The 27,392-nt window shown below is 37.6% G+C and overlaps 1 protein-coding gene across 1 annotated transcript in view; it reads left to right on the forward strand.

Moving 5' to 3' along the window:
- The first annotated feature begins 870 nt into the window (after positions 1-870).
- Positions 871-27,392, forward strand: part of PCDH10 (protocadherin 10) — a 37,232-nt gene continuing 10,710 nt past the window's right edge. Inside the window, exons 1-4 of the mRNA XM_040966965.1 lie at positions 871-4,356; positions 6,051-6,109; positions 6,626-6,732; positions 14,083-14,388. Coding sequence (XP_040822899.1) covers positions 1,708-4,356; positions 6,051-6,109; positions 6,626-6,732; positions 14,083-14,388 — 3,121 coding nt within the window. The 5' untranslated portion in view covers positions 871-1,707. The remainder of the gene's footprint in view (positions 4,357-6,050; positions 6,110-6,625; positions 6,733-14,082; positions 14,389-27,392) is intronic.

Below are 27,392 nucleotides of genomic sequence, written 5' to 3' on the forward strand. Positions count from 1 at the left end.
AGCAGGCGTTTAGGAGGGCGGGCTCCCAGGCAGCAGCAGCTCAGAGGAAACTTCAGTCCTTGATCAAGGCACCTACAGCACTCAGCCAAGCGCGTCCAACGAATGAACCCGTGTGGAAACATTTTGTAGACATATTTTTCGAGGAGGAACAAGCACGTCTAATGTCTGTGCACGTCCACGGGAGCTGCCAGCCGCATCCCTTAGCGCGAATCCCTCCGCTTTGGAAGAGCCACCTCCCCCCTCCCAACCGCGACCACTTCGCCACCAGTTCCACACTGACCCTCCAGGCCCTCATATTTACTGACACATGCCGCTCCACCTTACTGCCACTCTCCCCTCCCCTGAAAAATGCCCTACTAATCTCCGATCTGTGCTAGAAGCCCTTAATTGGGTAACCCCGACCAATTATTAGGCTTCCGGGCAACTTTTTCCACTTTTTCACCCATTTGTTTCCATGAGCTGAATAGCAAGGAAAAAATGCCTTAAAGGAAAAAAAGAATGTGTTAGCATCATTGGAAATCCCGCTCCTAGGAGAGGATACCACGGCCGTTGCTAGGTTTTTCGCATTCGCTGATGCAAACAGGGGAACCTCTTTATTCCCTCCCCTATTACCTGCGGCTGGGGACTGGGGAACTTTCCGCGGCAGAGTCCCCAGCCAGCGCCTCGGGACCTGCCGGGCTGTTCTCGCTCTCACACTCACACTCACCCCGGCAGCCCGGGCGCGGGTTCGGTGCGCCCCGCCCGGCTGCCGCGTGACGCGCCTGTGTGACGGCCGGGTGCGCCAGCCGGCAGCAGCCTGGTGGGTGGTGCTCCCGGGCGATTGGTTGGCAGAACGAGGGCGCTGCGCAAAAACAGAGAAGCCGAGCGCAAGGAGCTCAGAAACTGCCAGCCGAGATCACAGGCTCAGAGGCTGGAGCAGGAGGAAGGACTGGAAAGAAAAGAGGTTAGAGGGAAAGCGGGGGAAGGAACCAGCGGAGCAGCAACTGCTCGTTACACTGAAAGGCAAGAAACCGTGGCGTTGAGGACAGAAGGCAACGAGATGATGAGAGCCAAAACCTACCAGTAGAGCCAAAGAGGGAGAGAAATGTCAAGAACATTCATCCGGAGAGATGAAGAGAATGAAAGTTTTATGCTGCAGAGCCGTTCTGTGCTGTTCCGGCACCAAATGCTCTCGCTGTTTCTAAGCCCTCTCGCGTTTGCCAGCCGTTGACATTACGAGGCATGTTGAGCGGCACCAGCAGCGTCTCTTCTTCCTTCTCCTCTTCATCTTCCTCCTCCTTTTCCTCCTTCTCCTCCCATCAGCAAGAAGACAACCCGAGGACAGTCTTGAAACATCGACATCTCCTTGGGATTTGCCATCGCCGCGTTGCGCCAAGACTGTCGGGATAAAGGACGCTGACTATTGTATTATTGTTATTTTATTAATTGGTCAGCTAGAAGATTACAGATGAGGATAGGGTACGCCGGTCACCCTTCCTGCGCTGAGCCTGAAAAATGAGGCTGGACTGGGGGAAGATCTAAAATGATGCAGAAGGAATCAGATTTTTAAAGACAGAAAATCATTCCACTGTAGCGCACTTTTATTTGTAATATCATAGCTGTTATTATTGGGGGGGTGATTTTTTCCCTTTCTTTTTTCCTGTGGTGGTGGGGGAGGTGATCGGGTGGCTGAGTAGCTACGGGAAGCTGCTTCCTTCCCATTTGGAGATGATTGTGCTATTCTTCTTTGCTTTGCTCTGGATGGTGGAAGGAGTCTTTTCCCAGCTTCATTACACGGTACAGGAGGAGCAAGAACATGGTACTTTCGTGGGGAATATCGCTGAGGATCTGGGCTTGGACATTACAAAACTTTCGGCTCGCAGGTTTCAAACGGTGCCCAACTCACGAACCCCTTATTTGGACCTCAACCTGGAGACCGGGGTGCTGTACGTGAACGAGAAGATTGACCGCGAGCAAATCTGCAAGCAGAGCCCCTCCTGCGTCCTGCACCTGGAAGTCTTCCTGGAGAACCCCCTGGAGCTGTTCCGAGTGGAGATCGAAGTGCTGGACATCAATGACAACCCTCCCGCCTTCCCGGAGCCGGACCTGACGGTGGAAATCTCCGAAAGCGCCACACCAGGCACTCGGTTTCCCTTGGAGAGCGCCTTCGACCCAGACGTAGGCACCAACTCCTTGCGCGACTACGAGATCACCCCCAACAGCTACTTCTCCCTGGACGTGCAGACCCAGGGGGATGGCAACCGATTCGCCGAGCTGGTGCTGGAGAAACCCCTAGACCGAGAACAGCAAGCGGTGCACCGCTACGTGCTGACCGCGGTCGATGGGGGAGGAGGAGGAGGGAAGGGAGGAGGAGGAGGAGGAGAAGAAGGAGGGGGAGGCCCCGGGGGAGCGGGCCTGCCACCCCAGCAACAGCGCACCGGCACGGCCCTACTCACCATCCGAGTGCTGGACTCCAACGACAATGTCCCCGCATTCGACCAACCCGTCTACACTGTGTCCCTCCCAGAGAATTCCCCCCCGGGTACGCTCGTTATTCAGCTCAATGCCACAGACCCAGATGAAGGCCAGAATGGAGAGGTCGTGTACTCCTTCAGCAGCCACATTTCGCCCCGGGCTAGGGAGCTTTTCGGACTCTCCCCGCGCACTGGAAGGCTGGAGGTGAGCGGTGAGCTGGACTTTGAAGAAAGCCCGGTGTACCAGGTGTACGTGCAAGCCAAGGACCTGGGCCCCAACGCCGTGCCTGCTCACTGCAAGGTGCTAGTACGAGTGCTGGATGCCAACGACAATGCGCCAGAGATCAGCTTCAGTACCGTGAAGGAGGCGGTGAGCGAGGGCGCGGCACCCGGCACGGTGGTGGCCCTGTTCAGCGTGACCGACCGCGACTCTGAAGAGAACGGGCAGGTGCAATGCGAGCTGCTGGGGGACGTGCCGTTCCGCCTCAAGTCTTCCTTCAAGAATTACTACACCATCGTGACTGAGGCCCCCCTGGACCGAGAGTCCGGAGACTCCTACACCCTGACTGTGGTGGCCCGGGACCAGGGCGAGCCCTCTCTCTCCACCAGTAAGTCGATCCAGGTCCAAGTGTCAGATGTTAATGACAACGCGCCGCGCTTCAGCCAGCCTGTCTACGACGTGTATGTGACCGAAAACAACGTGCCGGGAGCCTATATCTACGCTGTAAGTGCCACTGACCGCGACGAGGGCGCCAATGCCCAACTGGCTTACTCCATCCTTGAGTGCCAGATTCAAGGCATGAGCGTCTTCACCTATGTGTCCATCAACTCCGAGAACGGCTACTTGTACGCGCTACGCTCCTTTGACTATGAGCAGCTCAAGGACTTCAGCTTTCAGGTGGAAGCCCGAGACGCCGGTAGCCCCCAGGCGCTGGCGGGCAACGCCACGGTCAACATCCTCATAGTGGATCAGAATGACAACGCCCCTGCCATAGTGGCGCCCCTACCAGGGCGCAACGGGACTCCGGCGCGCGAGGTTCTGCCCCGCTCCGCCGAGCCGGGCTACCTGCTCACCCGCGTGGCTGCAGTAGACGCGGACGACGGTGAGAACGCGCGGCTCACCTACAGCATCGTGCGGGGCAATGAAATGAACCTATTTCGCATGGACTGGCGCACCGGGGAGCTCCGCACCGCGCGCAGGGTTCCGGCCAAGCGCGACCCCCAGCGGCCTTACGAGCTGGTGATCGAAGTGCGCGACCACGGGCAGCCGCCCCTGTCCTCCACCGCCACCCTGGTGGTGCAGCTGGTGGACGGCGCCGTGGAGCCCCAGGGCGGAGCCGGGACAGGAGGCGGAGGAGCCGGTGAACACCAGCGGCCAAGCCGCTCTGGCAGCGGGGAGACCTCGCTAGACCTCACCCTCATCCTCATCATCGCGCTCGGGTCGGTGTCCTTCATCTTCCTGCTGGCCATGATCGTGCTGGCCGTGCGCTGCCAGAAAGAGAAGAAGCTAAACATCTACACGTGTTTGGCCAGCGACTGCTGCCTCTGTTGCTGCTGCTGCGGCGGTGGGGGCGCGACCTGCTGTGGCCGCCAAGCACGGGCGCGCAAAAAGAAACTCAGCAAGTCGGACATCATGCTGGTGCAAAGCTCCAACGTGCCCAGCAACCCGGCTCAGGTGCCGGTGGAGGAGTCCAGCGGCTTCGGCTCCCACCACCACAACCAGAATTACTGCTACCAGGTCTGCCTGACCCCGGAGTCCGCCAAGACCGACCTGATGTTCCTGAAGCCCTGCAGCCCCTCGCGGAGCACGGACACTGAGCACAACCCCTGCGGGGCCATAGTCACCGGGTACACCGACCAGCAGCCCGACATAATCTCCAATGGAAGCATTTTGTCCAACGAGGTAAGGCTGAAGCGAAAGGACCACCATCTCTCATCTCCTCCATCCGAAAGCCTCCTCTAGCTCGGCCCTTGAATCTCTGGTGCGCTGTATATTTATTTTTAGGATGTTAGCTACTTTGTATCATTTTGGGGGGGCAGGGATGGGGCGGGTCACCCTCATGCATCCCTTCTTATGTAACCTCACTTTCCTGTGGTCCCTAATTTTCCTTGCCCCAAATCCCTCCACATTTATTCACATTCCTCCCACCGTGCTGGCCTTGGCTCCTTGCCTTCTGGATGCTCTCTGCTTTCTCCCCCCACCTTTCCTTGGCAATCTGAACTGCCCTCCCTGTAAGTTCTTTCCTTTTGCAGAAACCTGAGGTTAAAAGGGAAAGTGCTCAGAGAGAAAAGGGATTGTGTGTGTTTGTGTGTGTGTGTGTGTGTGTGTGTGTGTGTGTGTGTGTGTGTGTTGAAGGGAGGGTGTAAAGGCAGGACTTTCTAGCACTGGCAAAGAAAAAATTTCCCTCTCTATGCGTCTGTCCCAGGCGTGAATAAAGTTGATTTTATTTTGTTTCGTTTATTGATGCTGCTTTCAGTCGCCTGTACAAGTAAGCTCTAGATTGCTGAACTTCACAAAGTTGTCTATACTCACAAAGTTGTCTATGCATGTTCTAGCAAACAAGTTATCAGATCCTTGTCCTCTGAACTCGGGTAAAAAAAAAAAAAAAGAAAGAAAGAAAGAAAAAGAAAGAAAGCCTTCAGTTCTACTTGGACAGCATTTACAGAAGCTCTTGAAACCGAATGCCCACACGGTGTGAATTTGAATGAAGTTGCCTTGGCACAAACCCCTGTAAGAGTAAAGTAAGGGAAGGCTCAAACAATCCTTGTCTTTAGCATATCTCCTGAGCTACCAGCCACCTTCTTGCCACTGTTATTGATAAATCACTGCTGTCGGCTTTCTTTATCAGATCAAATGCCTTGTCAATTTTGATTTCATTATAAAGGATGGAGAAGTGGCAACACTGGAGGGTGGGGGTTGGGCGAATACAGTTGGTTTATGTAAAAGAAAGTTTGGACTGGAAAGGGTATGGGTGGTGGAGGCTGGGAGCAAATAGAGGGCATTTGGAGGGGAGGAGGATCTTAAACTCCTTTCTTGACAGGTAATCATTTTATTTATTAGATATCATTGACTTTCATGGATATTTGTACAGCTCATTTGTATCTTAAACACATTTTGAAAATAAACAACAAAATAATTCCATAAAATATCCAAACCTTTTGCTTATTGAGCGTGATGTTTTTCTTGTGTCAACCAGTATGCACCTAAACACTTTTTTAGGCCACGAAAGGAGAAGCTCTATAGCAGAACCAGGCTGTCCCCGTTAGAGAAAGTGGTTTCCGAAAGTTAGCTGTCAGATGAGGGCATTTGCATCCTTTCTCTAACACACTTACATTTGGGTGGTTTTCTTTCTTTCACTTTCTTCTTCTTCTTTTTTAGCCTTAACAACTGATTGAAAGAAATATAAACCCAATTATCTCTGAATAGTATCATCCTTGCCCTCCCCAGACATCACTAATTGATGTCTTAGGCCAGATTGCAAATTCCTGAAAACGTACACAATTCCTTAGGCTAGACATAGTTTCTCACCATAGAAGTAAACTGGGAGTTAAGCCCTTAGCCTTCAAGTACTTTTGATTGATTTATTTTTTTCCTAGACTAAACACCAGCGAGCAGAGCTCAGCTATCTAGTTGACAGACCTCGACGAGTTAACAGGTATGCACTCTTTTATTGCCTATCTTGGTGTATGGACAGTTTACCTAGTAGAAGCAGGAAGATGGTGTGTTATTTGGTTTCAAAACATAAAATACACCAAAATATTTCCATTTAGAGCAGGGCATACATATTTATTATATTGTGTTCCCCAGACAGCACATTTGAAGTGTTGTATTTCTATACAAATTAAGGAACATATTTGAGTATTTTATCAGTTTACACTCCTACAGGGCCTCCAGATGAGTACTTGGGTCTGTCTTATGAAAATACTGTAAACACATACTTTGCTGTGCTCACAGAATAGTGCATAAACTTAACATTTCTGGGGTGCTCGTATTGACTATTAATGTCCAGGTTTTAAAGAGTTAGATGAAGAAAATTAGCTTTATGCAGAGAAAAAGCCAACTGGGAGGTTTGAAAGTCTGCATCACCATCTGTGTCCATGTGGTGGCAGAAGAATGTTTTCTGTGTTGCTGTGCCTTTTTAATCCTAATATTGCAATTTTTGTACTTGTAGTTCTGCATTCCAGGAAGCCGACATAGTAAGCTCTAAGGACAGTGGTCATGGAGACAGTGAGCAGGGAGATAGCGATCATGATGCCACCAACCGCGGCCAGTCGGCTGGTAAGTGTGAAAAAAGGGCAAATGAATGCTCACTGTTACCTTTTTTTTCTCTTCTAATACAGAAAGAATGGTGTCCTAGATAATTTTCTGTTAATTCAGTGTTAGTAATGCTACCAAATTATAGTACATCTGTGTTGGTCATCTCACGCTCAAATAGGATTGTATGACTATAAAATTCCTTTGCAGAGTTAAAGTTAGAAATACATGGTAGAATATCATAGTATGAAATCTATCTCCCTTGTGTAATATTCTTTACTGACATTTTATTGCATACAAAATCCATAGATCTTTTGCTTGGGAAAGTCCGCAGTTTTTAACCATTTTGTGTGTGTGTTATGAAATGTACGTATCAGTAAGGTAAGTGAGAATGAATGAAATTGACTTACGCAAGGTTACAAGACTATAAACGGATGCTAGGAGGTAGTGGTGGTGGCTACAATGCAAATTTGAACTTCTAAGGCAGTGCCTTTAGTCCACCTTCAGGTACTGAATGAGAGAAGCAATGCAGGTTAACAGTTACTAATAAGAAAAGGGCAGTTTTCCATTCTTAGGCCCCTTGGCCTTCATGATCTTAGCAAACTTGTAATAAGGGGTCTTCTCAGTGACTCCAGGTTCCATCCCACTTTCAACAGGGCTCATGGTCCCAGTGTGACCTGCGTGTGTATTGTATGAGGGCTTCACAGTTGTCGCTGATGAAGTTTGCAGCATAACATGCTTGGTTTTATTTATTTAGTTGTTTACCTTAGCTTTCTTTTATCTATAGACATTTACCTTTTACATTTTGTAAGATCCTGATAATCCTAAGTACAGATACTCGCAGGATGTTCTTACAAGAAACGCACTATGTAAATTATTTCCTAAATATCTGTTTTTTCAGTCTCATTTGGATTTCATCCAAAATGGATGCTTATTGAATGTTTTACCTTTCTATTCCACTTTCTGGAGAGAGAAAGGTCACTCAACTTTCACAACTGTGAAAACATACATCATTAGTTTGTTTGTTGCTGGGTTCAACTTTGTTCACACAAAAATTTGACCTTGTGGCTAATAACATACCATGGAGTGCTGGGTTTCTCATTTTCAAGGTAAAATTCACCGTTGTGTGCATTGTTCATAACACACTTGGTAGACCTCTGGGTAGTGCTAAGGCAGTGTGTCAAAGGGCAGTGTACACCCCGCGGTGGCCTGGCAGCAGTGGATGCTACAAGCCTCTCACTTGGCTCATGTGTGCTGCGTTTGTGGCTGCCTTAGCCTTGGGAAACCCAGGCAGGAGGGGAAAAAAAAAAGGCTGCTCAAGGGTCTCTTTATATTGCTGCAAGTCATTAATATGCAGACCTAATGAGACTTGAGAACTGCCAAGAATCCCCGGAGGTCCCTGCCCCTTGCGGGCCTTCACGCTAAGTGAACAGAGCATCTATTTAGTGTCTGGGAACCTGACAACAAACCAGATCTTGCCAGGAGTTTATATGTGAGTACAAAGTCCCTTTCATTTTTGTCCTATATATGGCATATGATTTATTGTTATCTGTTTTAAAACTGTACGTTTAGAATTATCCATTCTTTAGAAGTTCAGATTTAACCATGAGCATTTTAAAAGTTTTAATGGAAAACATTGAATATTGAAAGTCTCTCCTCCATGCAGTTGGTTTGAATGCATTTTATCCCTTTCCCACCCCCAAGCTTTTTGGTTTGGTTTGGCTTGGTTTTGGTTTTCTTTTCTTTTCTTTTACCTTTCTAATATCACTTAACATTTCAATTAGGTTAGTCCCTGAGAGTTAATGATACATAAAACCTAAGGAAAGAAAGAGACATGAGCAAACATCTCCAATAGAGCTAAATTTGGAAGATAGATGGAAGTCTTTTCCTATCAATGTTTGTTTCCAGTAGCTACATTATTTCATAATCACTGGAAGTTTCCATGTTGATATAGTGTCTTTCAAATTATTTGACATGTCAACGTATCTGAAAGGGATTTAAAACTGCAAAAAAAAAAATGGATTCTGGAGAGCAGTTCTTAAGCAAGACAATTTCTAATTTTTGGATCAAAAATGTTAATTTTTTTGCTGTGTTTAAGTTCTTAAGCATATGAAATTATTTTAGAATGCTTATTCATTTTTGTGTCTCACCAGTACAGAAGTCACAATGCAGTGACCACAATGAATAGCTCGTGGGGTTTACATTAAAACATTTGCACTTAGAAGTAACTGCACTTTGGTATGTTCAATTATAACCAGATTAAGCTAATTTTATTATAAAAAATATGTTTGAAGTATTTATTTAAGCATGAAACACTAAATGCAGAGAATTAAAATTTATTTATTTTAAGGAGTTTTTTTTTTCAGTCCCAGCTGACAACTGATTTGGTGTATTAAAAACCTCATATCAAATATGTAGAATATGCCAAAAAGTTATGCCTCCTGTTTTTCTTTGGTTTGAAGCCAGGTGTTAGTTCTGTTCAATTTTGAAAAAGGAAACCATAGTTTTAACATCTATCTGAGTGTTTCCAGGCTTAGACTATATTTTAAAAATCATCATAACAAGTAAGCCACAGTAAACTAAGGTTTTAGAAGAAAAAAAGCCAAATCATCACTAACAAGTCGCCACGGAAAGAAGCATTCTGAACTCCTTGTTTCAGTTTGCAGCTAGTTCCAGGCTCTGTTACACACATGGTAGCTCCGGCACTTCACTCTGTTTCAACTTGTTCATTCTCTTTATTCTCACTTTCTTCTTTTAATTGTTTTTATTTGTTTAGATATGACTTCTGTTTATTCGTCGGTGATTAGTTTTCCTTTTATTCGTTCTTTTTTTTCCCCCTTCTTGCTTTCCTCCCTTCTAAGCCTGTTGCAGGCACCAATCTTATTCACAGAAGGGCTTTAACCATGAAGGCAGCTGCACAGAGAAGCACATAGGCTTTTTCAGTCTCCACTGCACCTGGCTCCATGTGTGGCCCCTTGGCTCCCCCACTGCTCTCAGCACTCCTTTCTGTGGCCTTGTCAAGGTGCTTTCCGTTGTTCTCTTGGCGCACTATTGATGCGTCGGTTAGATATGGCAGAAGTCCAGGGAGATGGGATAAATGTGCCCAGAAACCACCACAAAAACAAAAGCTGACCAACCCCAGCCCTAACAGCTACAAAAATTGCCTTAAGGAAATATGTTTTCAATTGTATTTATTATGACATTCAAATAAAACATAAAATTACATTTTCAGCCTTGAAGTGTAGATACATTTTCAGATATGTACTCTTAAACATTTTAAATATTGGTGGGATGAAAATAAGGTTAGTGATACTTTCCAATTATTAAAATATAATGTTTATACAATAGTAATGCAGTTAATTTTTGTTTGTTTTTAATAAGTTGTTTCTTTTAAAAATACAGAGAACACAAAAGTGATTTTTCTTTATTTTACCTGAAAATTGTTAAAATCTGCTTTTGTTTTTAACAAAATTTGTCTTAAATAAGGTTACTTTTCAATCACTATGAGCATTATGTCATAAATCACTAAAATTTGGCAAAATTATTTGAATTGTCAGTATTTTCCAAATGAATAGATGCAATGCGCTGTAGAATTCCATAAATCTTTTTTCTAAAGCTGCAGCCAGTTATGTGATTACAGCTCATGTGCCTCAATCTTCTAGGAGCTGAAGGAAGACTAAACATTTCCTTCAAAAAATGCAGAGTTTAGTTAATTTGTGGTATTTGGAAAAATGAAATCTTGTACGAAGACATATTTCCTAAAGAGAAATGTCCATTTAGTTTCTTATTATCCTATCCATCAGAAAATGGCACACTTTTAATACAGTTCTAATATTTCAGAATCAGTTTTCAAAGGAACCATCAAGAGTTTCTTAGTATAAGGGATAAGTTACTTGCCAGTTCAAAAATATGTACTTTAAAATTTATCTAAATATATCTTTGCATAACAAGCAGTCTATCACGTCAGCTGTCATGCCTTTCAGAACAGATTATTTTGGGGAAGGGGAAATATTAAATAAACAGAATAAAAGATTCCAAGTAGAAATACGCATATAAACATTGCTAAGACATTACCAATGTTTTAAAAATGGTCTTTGGTCTGTATTCTCCCACTGTCCAAATTCCACAAGGTCTATAGCAAGGACGCTTAAATGATACACAAATAAATAAATAAATAAAACTTATTAACGCTCATGGCTTCGAATGAGACATTAAAAACTTGTTAGAATGATGTGAAAGGCATGTATTCTGGTAGGTCAAAGGTTCCACACTTTCTGGCTTTCCTCTAAATAATGTGGACACTTATCACATTAAAATTAAAATATAACTCTGCTTGGTGGTTATAGTAATGTATTCAGTGAGACCGATGATTAATAAGAAAAGATTTAGTGATATCAGCAAAAAATGGCTACTTAAGGTGAGGACTAGCTAGAGATGAATTTTCTTGAATTTGAAGTCACACATCTACCCCACCCACAAAATAATGAAACCATTCACTTTCAATTAATTTGACTGTTACTTGACGTTTAATCTTTTAAAACTTTTCACTTCTGTCAAACATTTCTACTTATGAAATAGGTTTACTCATTTTATCATTAAAATTAGTGAAAATTTAAAAGCAATTTATGTCATATCACATTTGTTTGTGGATGCTTACAGCTATGCATTGCTACCAAGTGAATTCTACCTTGAAGTTAACTCATGCATTAATAAGAACATCATTTACAAGGCTTTCTGCTTTTGTCAAGTTACGTTATTATTTCACTATATAACATTTCTATAGGCCTCACATTTTTGTTAAGCATATGATAAGTAATTTTAGACAAATTCTTATATTATCTATGGAAATTTTAATCTGACTTGAATAGTTAAGAGAAGCAGAAAAACAATTGCAAGAGACTGTAAGTGACCCACAATCAAAACCAAAAGCACCTTTTAAAATATTTTTTTGAATTTTCATGTCGACATACCAGTAGATTAAAATGTTCTAGCTGAGATAATCTTATTTGTGATTCAAAATGTAGTTTTAGCATAGGTGCAGGAAAAAAAATTGACAGTTTTACACAAACCTAGTTAGTGTATTTAAAATGACATTTATTTGCCATGTGAAGAAAAACTGTACTAATTATTGTGTTAGTGTCTATGTTATATCAGAATCTATTAAAGCAATCCTACCTTAACATCTCACCATAATCCCATCAACTGTTCACATTTTATATACCACACATTTATTGATAACTTAATAACTGATATAATTTTACATGTGAAGTCACTTTCTTATATAAAAACAAATGCCTTTTTCCATCCCTCACAGTATTAAATAGGTAGCATTTGTAGTACAGTGTGTTAAAATATGGACCCGCCCTCTGGGTTCCTGGCCTCTACCTGTGCAATATCACGGACATTGTCACTTATTTTGTATTTTTGTTTAGACATAGCTTCTTGCAAAGCCAAAATATGCAGACTGTGCTTCTCTGATGTCTAATGAACCACTTATATGTTTTATATGCTATTCTCAGTCTAATTCCTTCATCCCAGCATCAGCTCACACTTTCATTCTCCAATAGTTCACCGATCATTACTTTATTGTCTGGTTTTTGTATGACAATTATCAATGAAATGTTGTCATTGACATCAGACTTAGCATTATATATAGTTGCATTGAAAATATATATAACATCTGATATAAGACATTATTCTTTTAAAATGATTTACATAAATGTTTTTAATTTCTAGATGCTTGAGTACTATCTACAAGGTTTGTAACTTTCAAAAATATTTTTAACATATATATATGCTAATGTGGATGTACAAACACACATAAATCAAGGAATTTAAAAAGGAAAGCTTGGTCCAGAGCCCACATCACACATCACATTTGTAGAAGTAACAACCAAATGCGTTCATTAATTAGTGTTGCTTTAAGGAAAACTCTCGGGGGAGCAGTTGCTTACTGTAATTGCCAGGATGCCCCATCCCATATTGGAACACATGAATTTGATTCATAGTCCATGCTCTCGCCCTACTTTTCTGCTAATTCTGATGCTAGGGAGCCTAGGTGACTTTTCCCTGAGTTCTGGCCACGCATGTGGGAGACTTTCATTGACTGCCTGGCTCTTTGCTTCAAGCTGAGGATTGGTTATCACGGGGCATGTGAGAGGCGAACCATCTGATGGCCATGTGCTGTTTCAGGCGCTTCATTTTTGTCTCTCCACCGCTGTGTCTCATTCATGCGTTTGTGTCCCAGTGCTTTTGGTTTCTCAAAGAAATAGATAACATTTTTAAAAGATGTAAGTTTTCCCAATTGTGTACACTTTTAAGAGCTTTATTTTTTTCCTTTTTTTGGTGCAGGCTTAATCATACTTTGCATTTTTTCATATTGATCCTGTCTTAAATCACATTCAATAAATGTTACTATGACTAGAAAAATATTAAAATGTGATTTTGTTTTTACACTTGCTTTCTGTGTAGTGCTATAAATTAAAGTGAATATCAAATAGCGTTCTGAAATACTTAAAAATTCTTGCATTTTAAGAATTGAATGAACATTCATGAATCTAATCAGAAAATTTAAGAAAGACAGTGAAAATGGAAGTCTTATGAATTCTTCATATTTTCACAAAAAGTTCTGTGTTGGTTAGTATCACTGGTTTCCAATATAGGTCAAGTAATCAAGTTTTTGTCAATAGCATCTGCAGTTGAATAACGCTGCATTTGACTTCTTTGGATGCAATAATTGCAGTCATTTGTTCTGGATTTGTTTGAGGTGGCAAAGGATAAGCAGTATGTCTCAGTATAGGCTACCAGAGAGTCAGTGAGAAATAGCGTTGGGAGTTTGCTTCGTAGCACTCTAAGTCATCATAATTCATGATGATTTGATTCCTTTGTGTTATTTACTGCTTTGCAATATGGATAGCATATTTCTGTTGAATTCTGTTTTATTTCATATTCAAATTCCATAATCTGAATATCATTTTTGGAGCTTGGCATACTTATTCAATTTTTGTCTCTAAGGTAATTTACCTTTGTTCCAGATTGTGGAGTATGATACCTTTATACCTAGTATCTTTCTCTGTTAGAAATTTCTGCAGTGAATTTTCAAAGTATTTGTTCTTTTTCTCTCCATCATTTAAAAATGTGGAGACAACTTTTTTTCTCTCTCCATACCCTGAGTGGTTTACACACGAACGTCTTTAGCTAGGGAAGTCACAATTGCAGTTCATTTATATTTTGAAATGCTGAACAAAGGCATGGGAAGATGCTTAGGTTAGAGCTGAAGTTGTTGAAGACGGGTCACCCTATAGTTCTTCCCCCCATTGAGTCGGCAATGGTGCTGGTGAGGCCCACATCTGTAGTTTCTCTTGCTGCTTGCAGGTATGGATCTCTTCTCCAACTGCACCGAGGAATGTAAAGCACTGGGCCACTCAGATCGGTGCTGGATGCCTTCTTTTGTCCCCTCTGATGGACGCCAGGCTGCTGATTATCGCAGCAATCTTCATGTTCCCGGCATGGACTCTGTTCCAGACACTGAGGTGTTTGAAACTCCAGAAGCTCAGCCCGGAGCAGAGCGGTCCTTCTCAACCTTTGGAAAAGAGAAGGCCCTGCATAGCACGCTGGAGAGGAAGGAGCTGGATGGACTGCTGACTAATACACGAGCGCCTTACAAACCACCATATTTGAGTAAGTATTACAGAAAAGGCTGTATGAAAATGTTCTCTTTGAGGAAATAAAGTCCAAAGTGGTGTTGTTCTCGGTAAAAATGACATCAAGGTTGTCTTTAGAAACAAGGATAAAAGCAACTTTTGGATGCAGGCAGCACTAAAGCTTGGGATAATGAAAATATTTAATAGGAATACAAGTTTCTGTGTTAAGACGTCAGTGTTGGTAACAAAACATGACTTATTTTGGAGAAAACGGTTTTCAAATGTTCTTCAGCTTTTCATTAAGTATTGTGAGTTTGCTTGCTTGATTTCCATATGTTTTGAAGGATTGAATTAAGGAAGAAGATACCACTTGACAGTTAAATCATTGAACAGTATCATATTTCTTTCTTCTCTCAGCCTTATTGCCAAGTCACTTTTTAACTATAGTGGTGATAAACACTTCATGTCTTATCCAAGCGGCAGTGTAACCATGATCGTTGCCATTCAGTGTGATTATTAATATTTTGGGGGATATTCAAATCTATCATCAGAGTTATGGGAACCCTGCCACTGAAGCTGCGTCAGTAGAGTAGATACAGTAGAAAAAAACAACTCACCATCTTTGCACCTGGTGAGAGCTCATGGTGGAATAGCACTTGCATATAGAACTAGCATTTATTTATTACTATAGTTGCTAAATAAGTTAGAGGTTTTTGTAACATTGAGACATTGGCAATTACACTCAACTCTTTTGATATTGGAATGATCTCCTCTAAGTGAATTGTCTTATACAGTCATTGTGAGAAATAAAAATGCTTTATGATTCTGCACAGTATTTTCTTTGGAGATCTTGGCAATGCCATTTTCTCATTTATCTCCTACATAGGAACATTTTTAATTTTAGTTAATTAATAAATATTACTGACAATTCATTGTTTCAGTGTTCATAAAATGTATGATAGAGTGCATTTCTCACAACTCACTGAAATAATGACTTCATGTCTTGTGCTCAAGTCCACACTATGCGATGCTTTCATTTATCTGCTAAGGCTAAAAATTGTGGAACCAGAAATAGAAACAAAAAGCTAATACAGATTGTACTCCACCCCTTTCTTTCATGACTATTGAAATGGGAAGAAAGCAAGCTCTCTTAGAAACTTAAAGGAAAAGGCTGAGGCGCATCTGCTAGCCCAATGAATGTTAAACATGAATAACCCTGGTTGGGTACATTGAGGTGTCATTACGAGTCTGGACATTGACAAAGAGATCAGAACGTATGAGTTGTTAGATTCATACTTTGAGATGGCAATAGTGATCACATATTGTTTCATGAAAGTTTGTGTTCAGCTCCTAAAATTGTTTAGAAATATCATTACTACAGTAATGCACTTAGCGTTTGAAACTCACTTTTCTTACCCTGAAAACCATAGATATTTGTGTTTTTTTGAAGGTCATAATAAACAGTGCACAAATATCTAATGAAAGTAATCTTAAAATATCTATAACATAATGTGGCTGCTAATGTTCCGAAATTTTATGAAAATACATGAATATTAGTATTAGTGATTAGCTCTTCAAACTGAACTCTGGACTTAAAATTTTATTATTGAAGATAACATTTTTACAAATTTGAAATGCCTTATTTCACTGTTGTTTCACCTAAATATCAAATATATATTGTAGGAGTGAATTTTCAATGATCTCAAAAAAAATTTAAAAGGGCACATGATTCATAGTAACAATTTGCATTTTTAAAGAAATGCAGATATTTGCTGTTAGCACTTATTAACAGGTAAATATGGAGTAGAAGAATCAATTTGGTGCTTTTGTATTTTATTTATTATTTTTTATGTGTTACATTTTTCATGATACTGTTTTATAGGCACAGGGATCCCCCTTCTGCCCTCTCATAGGTCTCCTCTCTTTTCCCTTGCTATTACAATAGTAAAGTTTTTCAGCAGCAGTCACTCGATACCTTTGCACTATGCATTTCTACTTCTGAATAAAAGGAAGACTCCCAATGAAGCTGTTAAATAGAGCCTGACAATAGTATACTAGACTTTCTACTATTATCCATACCTATAATGTCATGATGCACCCAACCTGCAGAATGTGGAACTCGTGAATGTAACTTGGCCTTTTTTACACTTACCACTAATTATTGTGAAAAAAAAAATTTACAAACAGAACTGAAACTTTAAATCCCCACAAGCCTCCGTCGATTTTTCTTGTAATTCTAAGGATCAGTATATTTAATTAATCAAATATTGTTACTACAAATGTTTTAGTAACAATACCTCTACTTCTTAACAACCATTAGAAATTGGATTTAGGAATTTGATTTCAGAAATTATGAAGTTTGATTTCAGTGATTATGAAGTTAATAGGCAGGTTTTTGTGATGCTAGACATCACAGAATATATGTATTTTTTTTCATAACAGGAAATTTAAATTTGGTTGTGTATCTTCTACTTGCATGTTTTGGGAAAAAATGGGTTTTAATAAATTTTTAGGTGTGTTTTAATGAGCTCACACTATCTAAAATTCAAATTTGCTAATGTGACATAGATGGGAAATCATAAAAAAAATAGCTGATGTGCTATGTTAGGTCCTCATACAGTTTCGATTATGACAAGCTACATTTTTTTAAATCAATATTCAGCATCTCAGACCCATACACTCATCTTTAAAATTACACCATCATTTTGACCTAATAGGCATAGTCAATTTTGTGGTTAAGCTAACAGTAGAAATTATAAGCCAAAACTATTCCTGATTATTCTCCCCTAGCAAATACATATGGTGGTAGTTTTAATACTTATGTCATTTATCATCAGGAATGGAAATATTCTCATCTTCTAAATTAAAAAGCAAAGCCCTTACGTAATTAAAGAAGCTAAAAATTGACACTAATTGCTTGCTTTTAATCAGAATGTTTAAATAATTATTGAGATTGCGGTAGTTCTTTTGCTAAACATGTATTTATTTTTAAAATGAACAGAATGTACCTTTTAATGTTCTGATAAGTAGCTATATATTTAGTTATTTTTGTGAAGACCTGTAAAATGTACACAGTCTTCCAGTGTCATTTATGCAATTATGAAACAAGGAAAGGGAGATGTGGCTAAAACTGCAAATGTAATCAGTGTCTTTACCGAGAGTTCTCAAGTTCTGTACCTGTCATATTTTTTGAGAATGAAAGCTGTAGCACACCAGCTTTATACAAAGCTTTGTATATACATACTTCCAAAAATCATGAGTTATGCATTTTAAAAATATGTGTGGTCACTTTTTTCTTGTTGGTTTATAAGACTCATGGAAGTGAAACACCATAAGTTTTATGAAATGAAACTTCCTGGTTTAAATCAATAATAATTTTGACGTTCTCAGTACTTGCAAAAATGGCCATTATTACCCTTTATGATATTGCTTTTCCTTATTTTTGTTAAGATAGTATTGCTTATTAATACTTAACAAGAAACAAAATGATGGAAAAGTCAAAGAAATATAACTAAACATGTGATAGATATAATCTATTTTAAATCCATATTTAAATTTAGCATATTTAGATTTTTGGTTTACACTAATTTTTATTCGTATATTAAAATATTAATACACTTTAAATGTATTGCTTTAAACACTTCACAGAGAATATTAAACAGAAAACTACACAGGAATTAAATGGAAAATCCTCCTGCATTTAAAAATAGCATTATGTTTTTTACCATGAAAATTTATCATGAAGATAGCAAAGAATCTATTAAAAATTATAGGCACATAATTTGGCTTTTCAAAATCATAATATCTGCAAAAAGAAAAAAGTAATTTGAGTAAAATAACTTATTTGAAAAAGGTTATATGATTATTGCAATTTAGATAATCTCCTCTATTGTGGTTTTTGTCTTTACATTTTGAACATCGTCTGTTAAGATATTTGTCAGTGAATCAGTTTGTCATTCAGGTCCAATCAGCTTAAGCAACGCAGTCATAAAAGCATGAGCATTTACTATTTGGAAACTTGCTTTTGTGCCAATAACATAATCACTCCTACAAAACTGAGGATAATTTTGATAAGTAATGAATGACATTTTAGCTAAAAAATATTCATGAATTTTTTATTTGTTCAAGCTATCATAAATAAAACAGTGTAGAAAGTGAACAATCTACTGATGTAATATTTTTTTTTTATTAATTACGCTGCATTATGTGACAGTTTCATAGGCTCTGGGATTTTCCCAGCCCCTGCCAGTGCTCTCCCCCCACAGTGTAGTAATGTTTTAAAAGTGCTACATCCATGGAATTTTCTAGAATCATCAGATCGAAGAGAAAAATGTCTGAAAATATAATATGGTCCATTCTGCCCATCACATCATGTTGCATTCAGATAGTCTGTGCAAAGGAGAAGATCACTCTGGCCACCTCATAGCCTCAATTTACTTCTACCAAATTTGGATTCCTTTTGAAATTTCAGCTCAACTCAAACATGTATCATAACAAAATAAAAGACGTCAAGGTTTTGAAACACTTTACTTAGAACTCTTCTCAGTAAGTCTCATTTTGGGAAAAACTCTGAGGCATCTCCATTATGTCTATGAACATTGCAAGTTGTTAGTTGATTGAAATTGTAGAACATGTTTTGTTTGGTAACATTTCTTCCAATCCCTTCATTATCTTAGTCTGCCTTCTGTGAGTTTTCATAATTTGTTGAACTCAATAATGTGGTAAGAGCAAATATAGAATTCAAAATTAAATGGCTTTTCTTATTGGTATAGATCACTCTTGTACTTAAGCAGTCCTATGCAATGCTTTCTCTACGATCTGTGTATTTCTGTAATGTTATAAACAATGCCACTACATTTAAGGTCGATGATATTCATTTTGATAGGAAATCTTTTGAAAGTTTCTATAATACAAGCCCATTCAATGAATGGACACCTTATTTAGGATTTGTTTTTTGCTAGTTGTGTTGATTTCTGTTTATTTTTCGTTCCATATTATGTTACTTATTTATAAACTCTTGTTCTTGAGTTCTTTTTTTTCCCCATCATTCTTCCTTAGTAGTTTCTAGATTTGTGAACCTAAGTTTCTAGCATTTTTACTTTATGTATTTGTGGCCATAATATATTCTCAGAATCATAGTAGGCATTCCATTTTTCCATTAAATAATTTAATTTAGAAGTATGACCTCATCTCTCATCAGAATAGGTTACCATCCTAAACTCTCCAAGCAAGAAATAAGTGGCAAATCAGAATCAGAAAAAATCCCATCCTCTTTAATATTCTGTATAGCCATTCTTCAAATTTGATCTTTAATACTTTTTGTATTCTTCTGCTTATTGGAAAAAGATTGTAGCCTATGAAAGTTTGTGTTATTATTCCAGTTAGAATATGTGTTTTTTGACCATAACCTCTGGTAAAGGAGATGGTGTAATACTATTTTGATTCTTTAGGTGATAGGCTATCACAACTAATATGACATAAAGTGAAAGTTACCAAAATCCTCCTGAGTTCTGGGTATCAAACAGCAATTCTGTTTATATCCATTTATCTTTTCATTTTTATTCAGTATTTTTTCCTGTTTTTCAGATATCAGTGTTTTTCTGTGGTTTACCTCCTTTCATTTGAGCTTTTGCATTATTTAAAGTTAGTTAATATTCAAAAAACTTCCCTTTATTGAAGAAGGGTTTCTTTTATCAGAAGACTTACTATCTCCATATTCTAAAAAGACTAAAATGTTCATCACAATGTGCTATGTTTGCAAATACTTTCCCACTGTTTCTTAACTGATAAAATCTACTTCTGTTCTAATATGATTTATCTCAATACAATCACATTCTTGACATATTTAGACTCATTATCCAGCTATGCATATTATGAATTCTAAATAGTTATGTGATTTTTAGAATTTTTATTATTTTTGCATACCCAGTCTTCAAGATCACCTTTCTCATATATGATTACTAGTGTGTTTATGTCTCACCTTCTAACAGAGCCATATATCTTCCTTTGGTTTCATCACGTTTTTCTTAACTATATGTTTTAATTAACACATACATTATTTAACTAAAGTGCTGAAATTTGAGGATATAATCACCAAATTTGGTCAATAAGTCATCATTATTCAAAATTTTATAGTTCTTCAGCATAGGTTTTGTCTATTCAAATATGCTTATTTCATGAATACTTTGCATTTTATTGAGTGAGCATTTATAGTAATATTAATATTTTTATACATCAGTTTATATTACAAATGCTTTCTAGCCTATTTGTTATTTTGTTCATTTGAAGTAAGCCCATGTAAGATTTTTTCCTCGTTAAAACTTAATACAAAGAAGTCTACAAATTAAAACATAAATAAAATTATTCACTGAAAAGGAATATCTACCAGGGAACATTTTATTTTCTATTTCCTCATATTAAGATTTAGAAGTCAAAATTTAAACGCATTTAAGTTAAGAAAATATTGTAGATAAGTCAGGAATATACAACTGCAAATGCCTGTATTATCCTTGAACGTTATTCAACACTTAATGTGCCAGACTCTTGTTGGGTGAGCCAGTGTCTTCTGGAATGTTTTCAAAAGGAATCAGATAGTGTCATTTAGATTATATAGCTTGGAAACTGGTTCAAACTGAGCAATTCATTGTTCAAGATTAAATAGTATTACTGAATGAAGCTTAAATTCAGTGTAATGTGAGTCATTTTAATTTTCCTATGTAATACAAGACTTTTGGAATTTTAGACTAATATCCAGTAAAATTCATTAGCCATTGCAAAGTTTCATCTACTTCAGTTTAAGTGGAGAGACTGTAAATGATTTGTAAACAATGCATATCAAAATGTAAGACCAAAGGATATATGTAGATAAAAATTGTTAGGTTTATACTCCAGAAGTAAAGATCATCATTTTATTTAAAATTTTGTAATTGACACAAAATATGACTTCATACATGTATATACCATGTATGTAAATAGCAAGGCACTTATATTTGCTAAGACATATACTTATGAATTAAGGAAATAATTTTGATAAGATTTCTATGTATCCGCAAAGTATTAATTGTCAATGATAGCTTTAGGTGACTAATATCAGGAAGGACTTATGAATATATTTTCTATTTTCATGATTCAGTTGTTTTGGATATATCAGTATACATATTATGGGATATAGAAGCTTTGCATTTGTAATCAATTAGACTTAATTTTTAATTAATCTATATGTTACCACAGGGGAAAAAAGTCATGACAAAGTTTAAGACAAAAATAAATATATTTAATTTGTGACTATGTCATGATTCCAAGTTATTTACGTGAAAATATGGTGCTCATATGGAAACAAAAATTCAGTTCATTTTAGTCTGTTCTTTTGGATTAAAGGAACTTATATGTTTTTTGGGAACCAAACAACAGAGTTTCAGTATAGCTAAATTAATCATTCTAATGTAGAGCAAATAGTTTTCAGGTTGCAGTACTTATGTATTATAATGAGTACATTATTTTTTACTGCCAGTGAAAATGTGGTCAGTAGGAGTTCTGCCTTCTCCCCCATTAAGGTTAAAATTAACAAAAATATTACTTTGAATCTACATTATCTGTATTAGATAGTTAATTATTATACATTTTATACAAAGTGGGAAATGTTTAATTTATTATCAAAAGCTTTAAGACCTATGTGTATGTGCCAATAAATATATTTGAGACACTGTTCTGTTTCATAACATTTGTATATGCTTTATTTCAGCTTCAACTAAGTGTTTTTTTCAAAATATTAGTTATATAAATGATTCATGATTTAAATAAACAAAAAATACATATTTTTGATGGTTTTTAAGTCACTGGATAAGGAGTAGGAGAGTTTTTCTCTTATACCTTACTAAAGGGTAATGGGAGTTTTTAACTCTTTCACTTTACTAAAGTTTACTGAACTTCTTTCTTTAAGTAGTGCACATAGAGTTTTGTATTGGCAATGGCACAGTAACCATGGTATATAGAATAAATGTAACCTGTGACAGGTCAGGTAAACTAAAATGTTTCATGTGTCAGCCTCACCTCCATATAGTGGGGATAGTGCCATGGTCATGACAGTCTTTGCAATAGTTTGAAGTTCCACTCATTGTATGCTTAGAAAATGTTTAGAAAATCTGGACTAGCTACATCCAGATTCTCATCTCAACTTTTGTAATGAGAACAGTGGTAATAAACAAATACGTTATACAGCATCTTTGGAGTTCAATGTAATTATGTCCTCATTCAAAAGTAAAAATGATTTCAAAAAATGCAAAGTTACATTAAAGCAGCATGTCAAGTCTTCCATGTTTCCCAGCACTTAGTTTACCCAGTTATCAATGCCTAGCCAGGTTTGATTTCTTCAACACGAACACTAACCCAAGTGCTGCGTTAATGGGATACCTTAACACGAATCTAGAGAGTGTACTGTCAATCCTTTCATGTTTCATTCGCATGTATTAAGGCCTACTTAAGATACCAATAAGAACAGTGTTTCTTCTTGAAAAGTTGATTTCTTAGTGTCACCTTTTAATTATTGTCCAAATTTTGATAACTTTTCACACATATCTTTCAATATACAGTTAGTTGATTTGATTCTGGTTAAATTAGGCTTTCAGAGAGAAATTGATTTTTTTTGTATTGTTCTTTTTAAAATTTTCAAATACACTGAGGTATAATATATAAGTAGAAATGTGATATTATTAGGATTATTATTCTGTAAACATGGGCAACACCATGAACAGAGTAATAGCTATTGGAATGTAAACCAAAAAATGTAGCATGTATTTCCTAGTACATAATTTCTCTTACTATCTATCTCCGGAGGTTTTTTTTGTTTGTTCATTTATTTGTTTTCATGATCAGTGAATCAAAAATGCTTGAAACATGACCAATGAACTTCCTAGTTGTAGAAAAATTACAATTCAAATATACTAACATGAATACCAGCTGATAACAAGAGTAGAAACACTGAAGTGTCTCAAATTCATATTTATTTAAATCCCAGATTAAAGAATTGTAGACTACGCTGTTTAAAGAAGAAAAAGAGTTTATCATTTCGGAAAATGGTGTATCTAAGGGAAGTTGAAAGCTATTGAGGAATTTAGAGAAGAAAAAAAAAATGGAGAGCTGACATAATAAATGTGAGGCATTTAAACAAATGCTTAACCGGTAGGATGGGGATCAGCTCATCTGTTTTCCTGGAGAGAGGAAGGAGGATATGCACTTGCCTTGAATTCTGAGAGACTGAAGGTGAGCTTAGGGCTCCTAACCCTGACTCTGGTACGTGCTGCCTAGGGATGTGGGAACAGTTCATCTGGAAAACCTTACAAACTCTAAATGTATGCATATGCCATCTGTAATTTGGTGGAATAACACATTTGAGACCTTTGACGTAGTTCTTGCAACATGTTCTTCTCAAGATGGTTCTGGCAAAGGAACAATGGGGACACAGTTTATAGGAGGGACAAAGGCAGTTGAGACAGCCTTGGTTTCGCCAGCTTCTCCTCCTTCCAGTTTCTCTGTGGGTACCCTCTTTCTGTGCAATTTTGAAGAAGAAATAATGTGATTTTTTAAAGCCTCCCTCTCCCCTTTCATTTCACACAATGAATTATAATATTACAAGGAGAAAGAAAGGGAGGAATAGAGAGAGTGGCAGAGAGAAAGAGAGAGAGAGAGATTTTAATAAAGTCATTTAGAAAGCGATTTGGGTAGCTTTGTAGGGTGTTAATTTAAGTATGAAAATATCACTTCACACACACAGACTGCATGCAATGAATAATTCAAACATTTTTAATGTTAAAATTGATCACCAGAACTTCAAGTTTAAGATTTCTTGTTCTATAAAATGATACTTTGTGGTGATAAAAAAAAGCTCCTTTTTTAAAAATAACTTACTTTTGCAAATATAAATCTTGTCTTACAATGAATACCTTCCCTTTTTCCATTGTCCTGTCCTGAATTTAAGGAAAACTCAATGTGACAGTGTGAAGTAACTGACAATGAAATAAAACTGAGAAATCCACAATCAATGGTTGAAGGTCAAGTTGTCTAGTATCTTTAAACGTTGGAGCAATGCATGCTTTTTCTTTATTTTTAGTGAATATAACAATCAAATCATATATGCTACATGTGCGATATTTTGTATTTTGAGTTAATATTTCATAGATCAAATCAAAAGGTGATGACAGCTTTCTAATGGCAAAGCAATGATTAATCACATATCTAAGCATAAAATAAAAGGGAAACTAAACAAAGGGAAATTTTGGAAACGGAACATTAATGGTAAATTTAACAAGAGTAACAACTTACTGAGTGTTCTTATGGGGCACAAGTAGAACAAACAAAATGTGATAAAGATACTAGTGTCATCACTTGTTACAGAGTGACAGTTCTTATTAGTCAAGTATCACCGAACAAGTTCTGTGAAACTCAGGATACAGCACATAATTTTGGAATTGGATAAATGTGTGTTTATGAGTATATAAACACAATTAATGTATGCAGGCCAAATAATTATTTGTATCAGGAAATGTTGAAATGCATGTTGTTGACAGATCAGGAGAAAATTGTAGTGCTTGAGCATTTGAGTTAAACTAAAAATATAGGAAAATTCAAGTTTTAAATTATGGGATGAAGTAGAGATTATTTATCAAATTATACTATCAAAATACTGACTTTTACTAACGTAAATGGAAAAGTTATGTTTCTAATTCAAGCTTCCGATGGTATGAATTTTTAGGAAGTATTTGACAATGAATGAATTAATTTTCACCTCTCAGTTAAATTTGAGATTGTAACACAATTATTAGTGGTTTAAATCAGTGACTATACAGTAAATCTTCATAGAAATTATCTTTTTATAACATAGAGTATGTGCTAGACTAACATGGACTAAAAGAGAAGTATCACATTCTCTTTAAATGAAAACATTTAAACAAGTGACAAAAGGCATTTCATACCTGTTTGAAAGTAATTTTAAGACTGTATCCTTTAATTTCAGAAGGCTTTCAATAGTATATATGTATATCTATATATATATATATTTTTTTTTGCTACTATTTATTCTAAAGGAACACCATGACAACTTGAAAATATTTTTGAGAAAAGAAACTCTTTTGAACAGCTGCTTTGGAAAGATTGTCCCAAACTTTTGACCAGTATCTGATCTCATTATTACTGAGGAAGACTATATTTCTGTCTCTATACTTTTCCATTTTGAAAATCAAGAGCTAAAAATTATTCATGTAGTTTGTGAAATCCAAGTGGTTAGGAAAAGTCACTATAGGTGAAGTACTTACCACTTACTGATGTTTAAAAAGATCAATAGCTTGATCTAAAATACAAACATATAACCCTACCAGCTGAAATGCTTCTGAGAGATCTAGAAAAAAATCAATCGAAAATCAGATTAAAAATGTAAAGGGAATAGTATCAACTTAATTAGCAATTGTCAGGTGAGATTGTATCCCTATTACACGGAAGTGATCTATTTTTACTGCCCCAGATCAAAACACTCCAGTCTATTCATCTCACTGTCAGCTACTCTGGTTTATCCTGGGAACTTACAAAAGCATTTTTAATGATTTCGCTACCCTCCTTTCTTGCAAACCTCATGGCAACCACAAACATGCCTTTGAGATTTTTTTTCATAAATGAATAAACCAACTCTGCACATTTTACAGTACCCGTACAATGTTTACAACTTTCTTTAGAAACACAATCTGGTCATTTAGTTGGATTTCGGTAATTCTTTGTAACATTTTCTTTAAAATGTTGTACGTGAATAGTTTTCACATTAGGTTATTGTAACTTATTAATGTTAGCCACCTTGTTCTTATTATAACTTGGAATTTCTAATATGAGAAGTTCATCATTTTTGAAACTTTCTTTCCAAAACACTCACTGACTTTTTTCAGATTCAGAGACTACTGTGGATTTCCCTCAGGTGTCTTTGCTCGCAAGCTATGTCAGAGAAGTACTGTAGCACAGTTGCAATCTCCCATTACAGGGCTAGTCTGCTATGGTTCAGACAGTAAGCCAGCCAGATAGTAGCTTTGTGACCTCTGTAATTTCTTTAACTGTCTTTTACCGGATTTCCCTCGTCTTTAAAATTGATCCTCAAAAGCTCACTGAAGAGATTATATCATTTAAAATATTTCAAATGGTGAGTGCCTCATCCAAAGGAAATATTAATTGTTTAAGGCAACTGTATATCCAGCTTAAATTGGAACAGTGACATCAGGCTAAGTATGAACAGAGACAAAATTCTGAACTTAAATAGACCTAATTATGCTCTCATTTATTTTCAAAGAAAAAGCACCCTGCAAACGTTCTACTCACCACACATCATGATCTTACATCTAATATACATACTTTCACATAATGGATGTTTCAAAAGTACAGCAGCAAATGATTTTTATTTATATTACACTAATGGAACAAATTTACAGAAACCAACATCGAAAGCTCATTCATTTCATAAAATATTTTATTCATTTATGCTCATGTTAGTCTTAAAGCATGATTATACATTCTGGAATTTCCTATTTACATTATTGTATTTAATATTCTCAGTGAATGAAGATACTTGATTATTTGCAACAAACTGAAAATAATGTGAACAGGATTACTCATCTTTGAAGCAGCACATTTTAATTTCAGTTTTGGGTAAAACATATTCATTGTTCAATGTGGGAAAAGATTCTAGCACAGCAGGTTAAGCTAAAACTTTCCATGTAAGCATCCAGTATGGGAGCACCAGATAAAATACCAGCAAGTCTGGTTTCCATCCAGCTCCCTGCTGTTGCACCTGGAAAAGAAGTAGTTAATGATCCAAGTACTTGGGTCTGTGCCACAAACATGGGAGATTTAGGTGAGGTTCCAGGCTCCTGGCTTCAGAGTGGTCAGGTTCTGGCCTTTGTGGCCATTCAGGGTGTAAATCAGAGGATGAAAAGTCTCATCATGTATCTCTCTGTCTTAGCCACTCTGATTTTCAATAAATAAATAATCTTCAAAAAATCTTTTGCAAAATAG

Source organism: Ochotona curzoniae, unplaced genomic scaffold (genome assembly GCF_017591425.1).
Source record: "Ochotona curzoniae isolate NIBS_2020 unplaced genomic scaffold, NIBS_Ocur_1.0 scaffold_4506, whole genome shotgun sequence".
In the NCBI taxonomy this organism is placed as follows: domain Eukaryota; kingdom Metazoa; phylum Chordata; class Mammalia; order Lagomorpha; family Ochotonidae; genus Ochotona; species Ochotona curzoniae.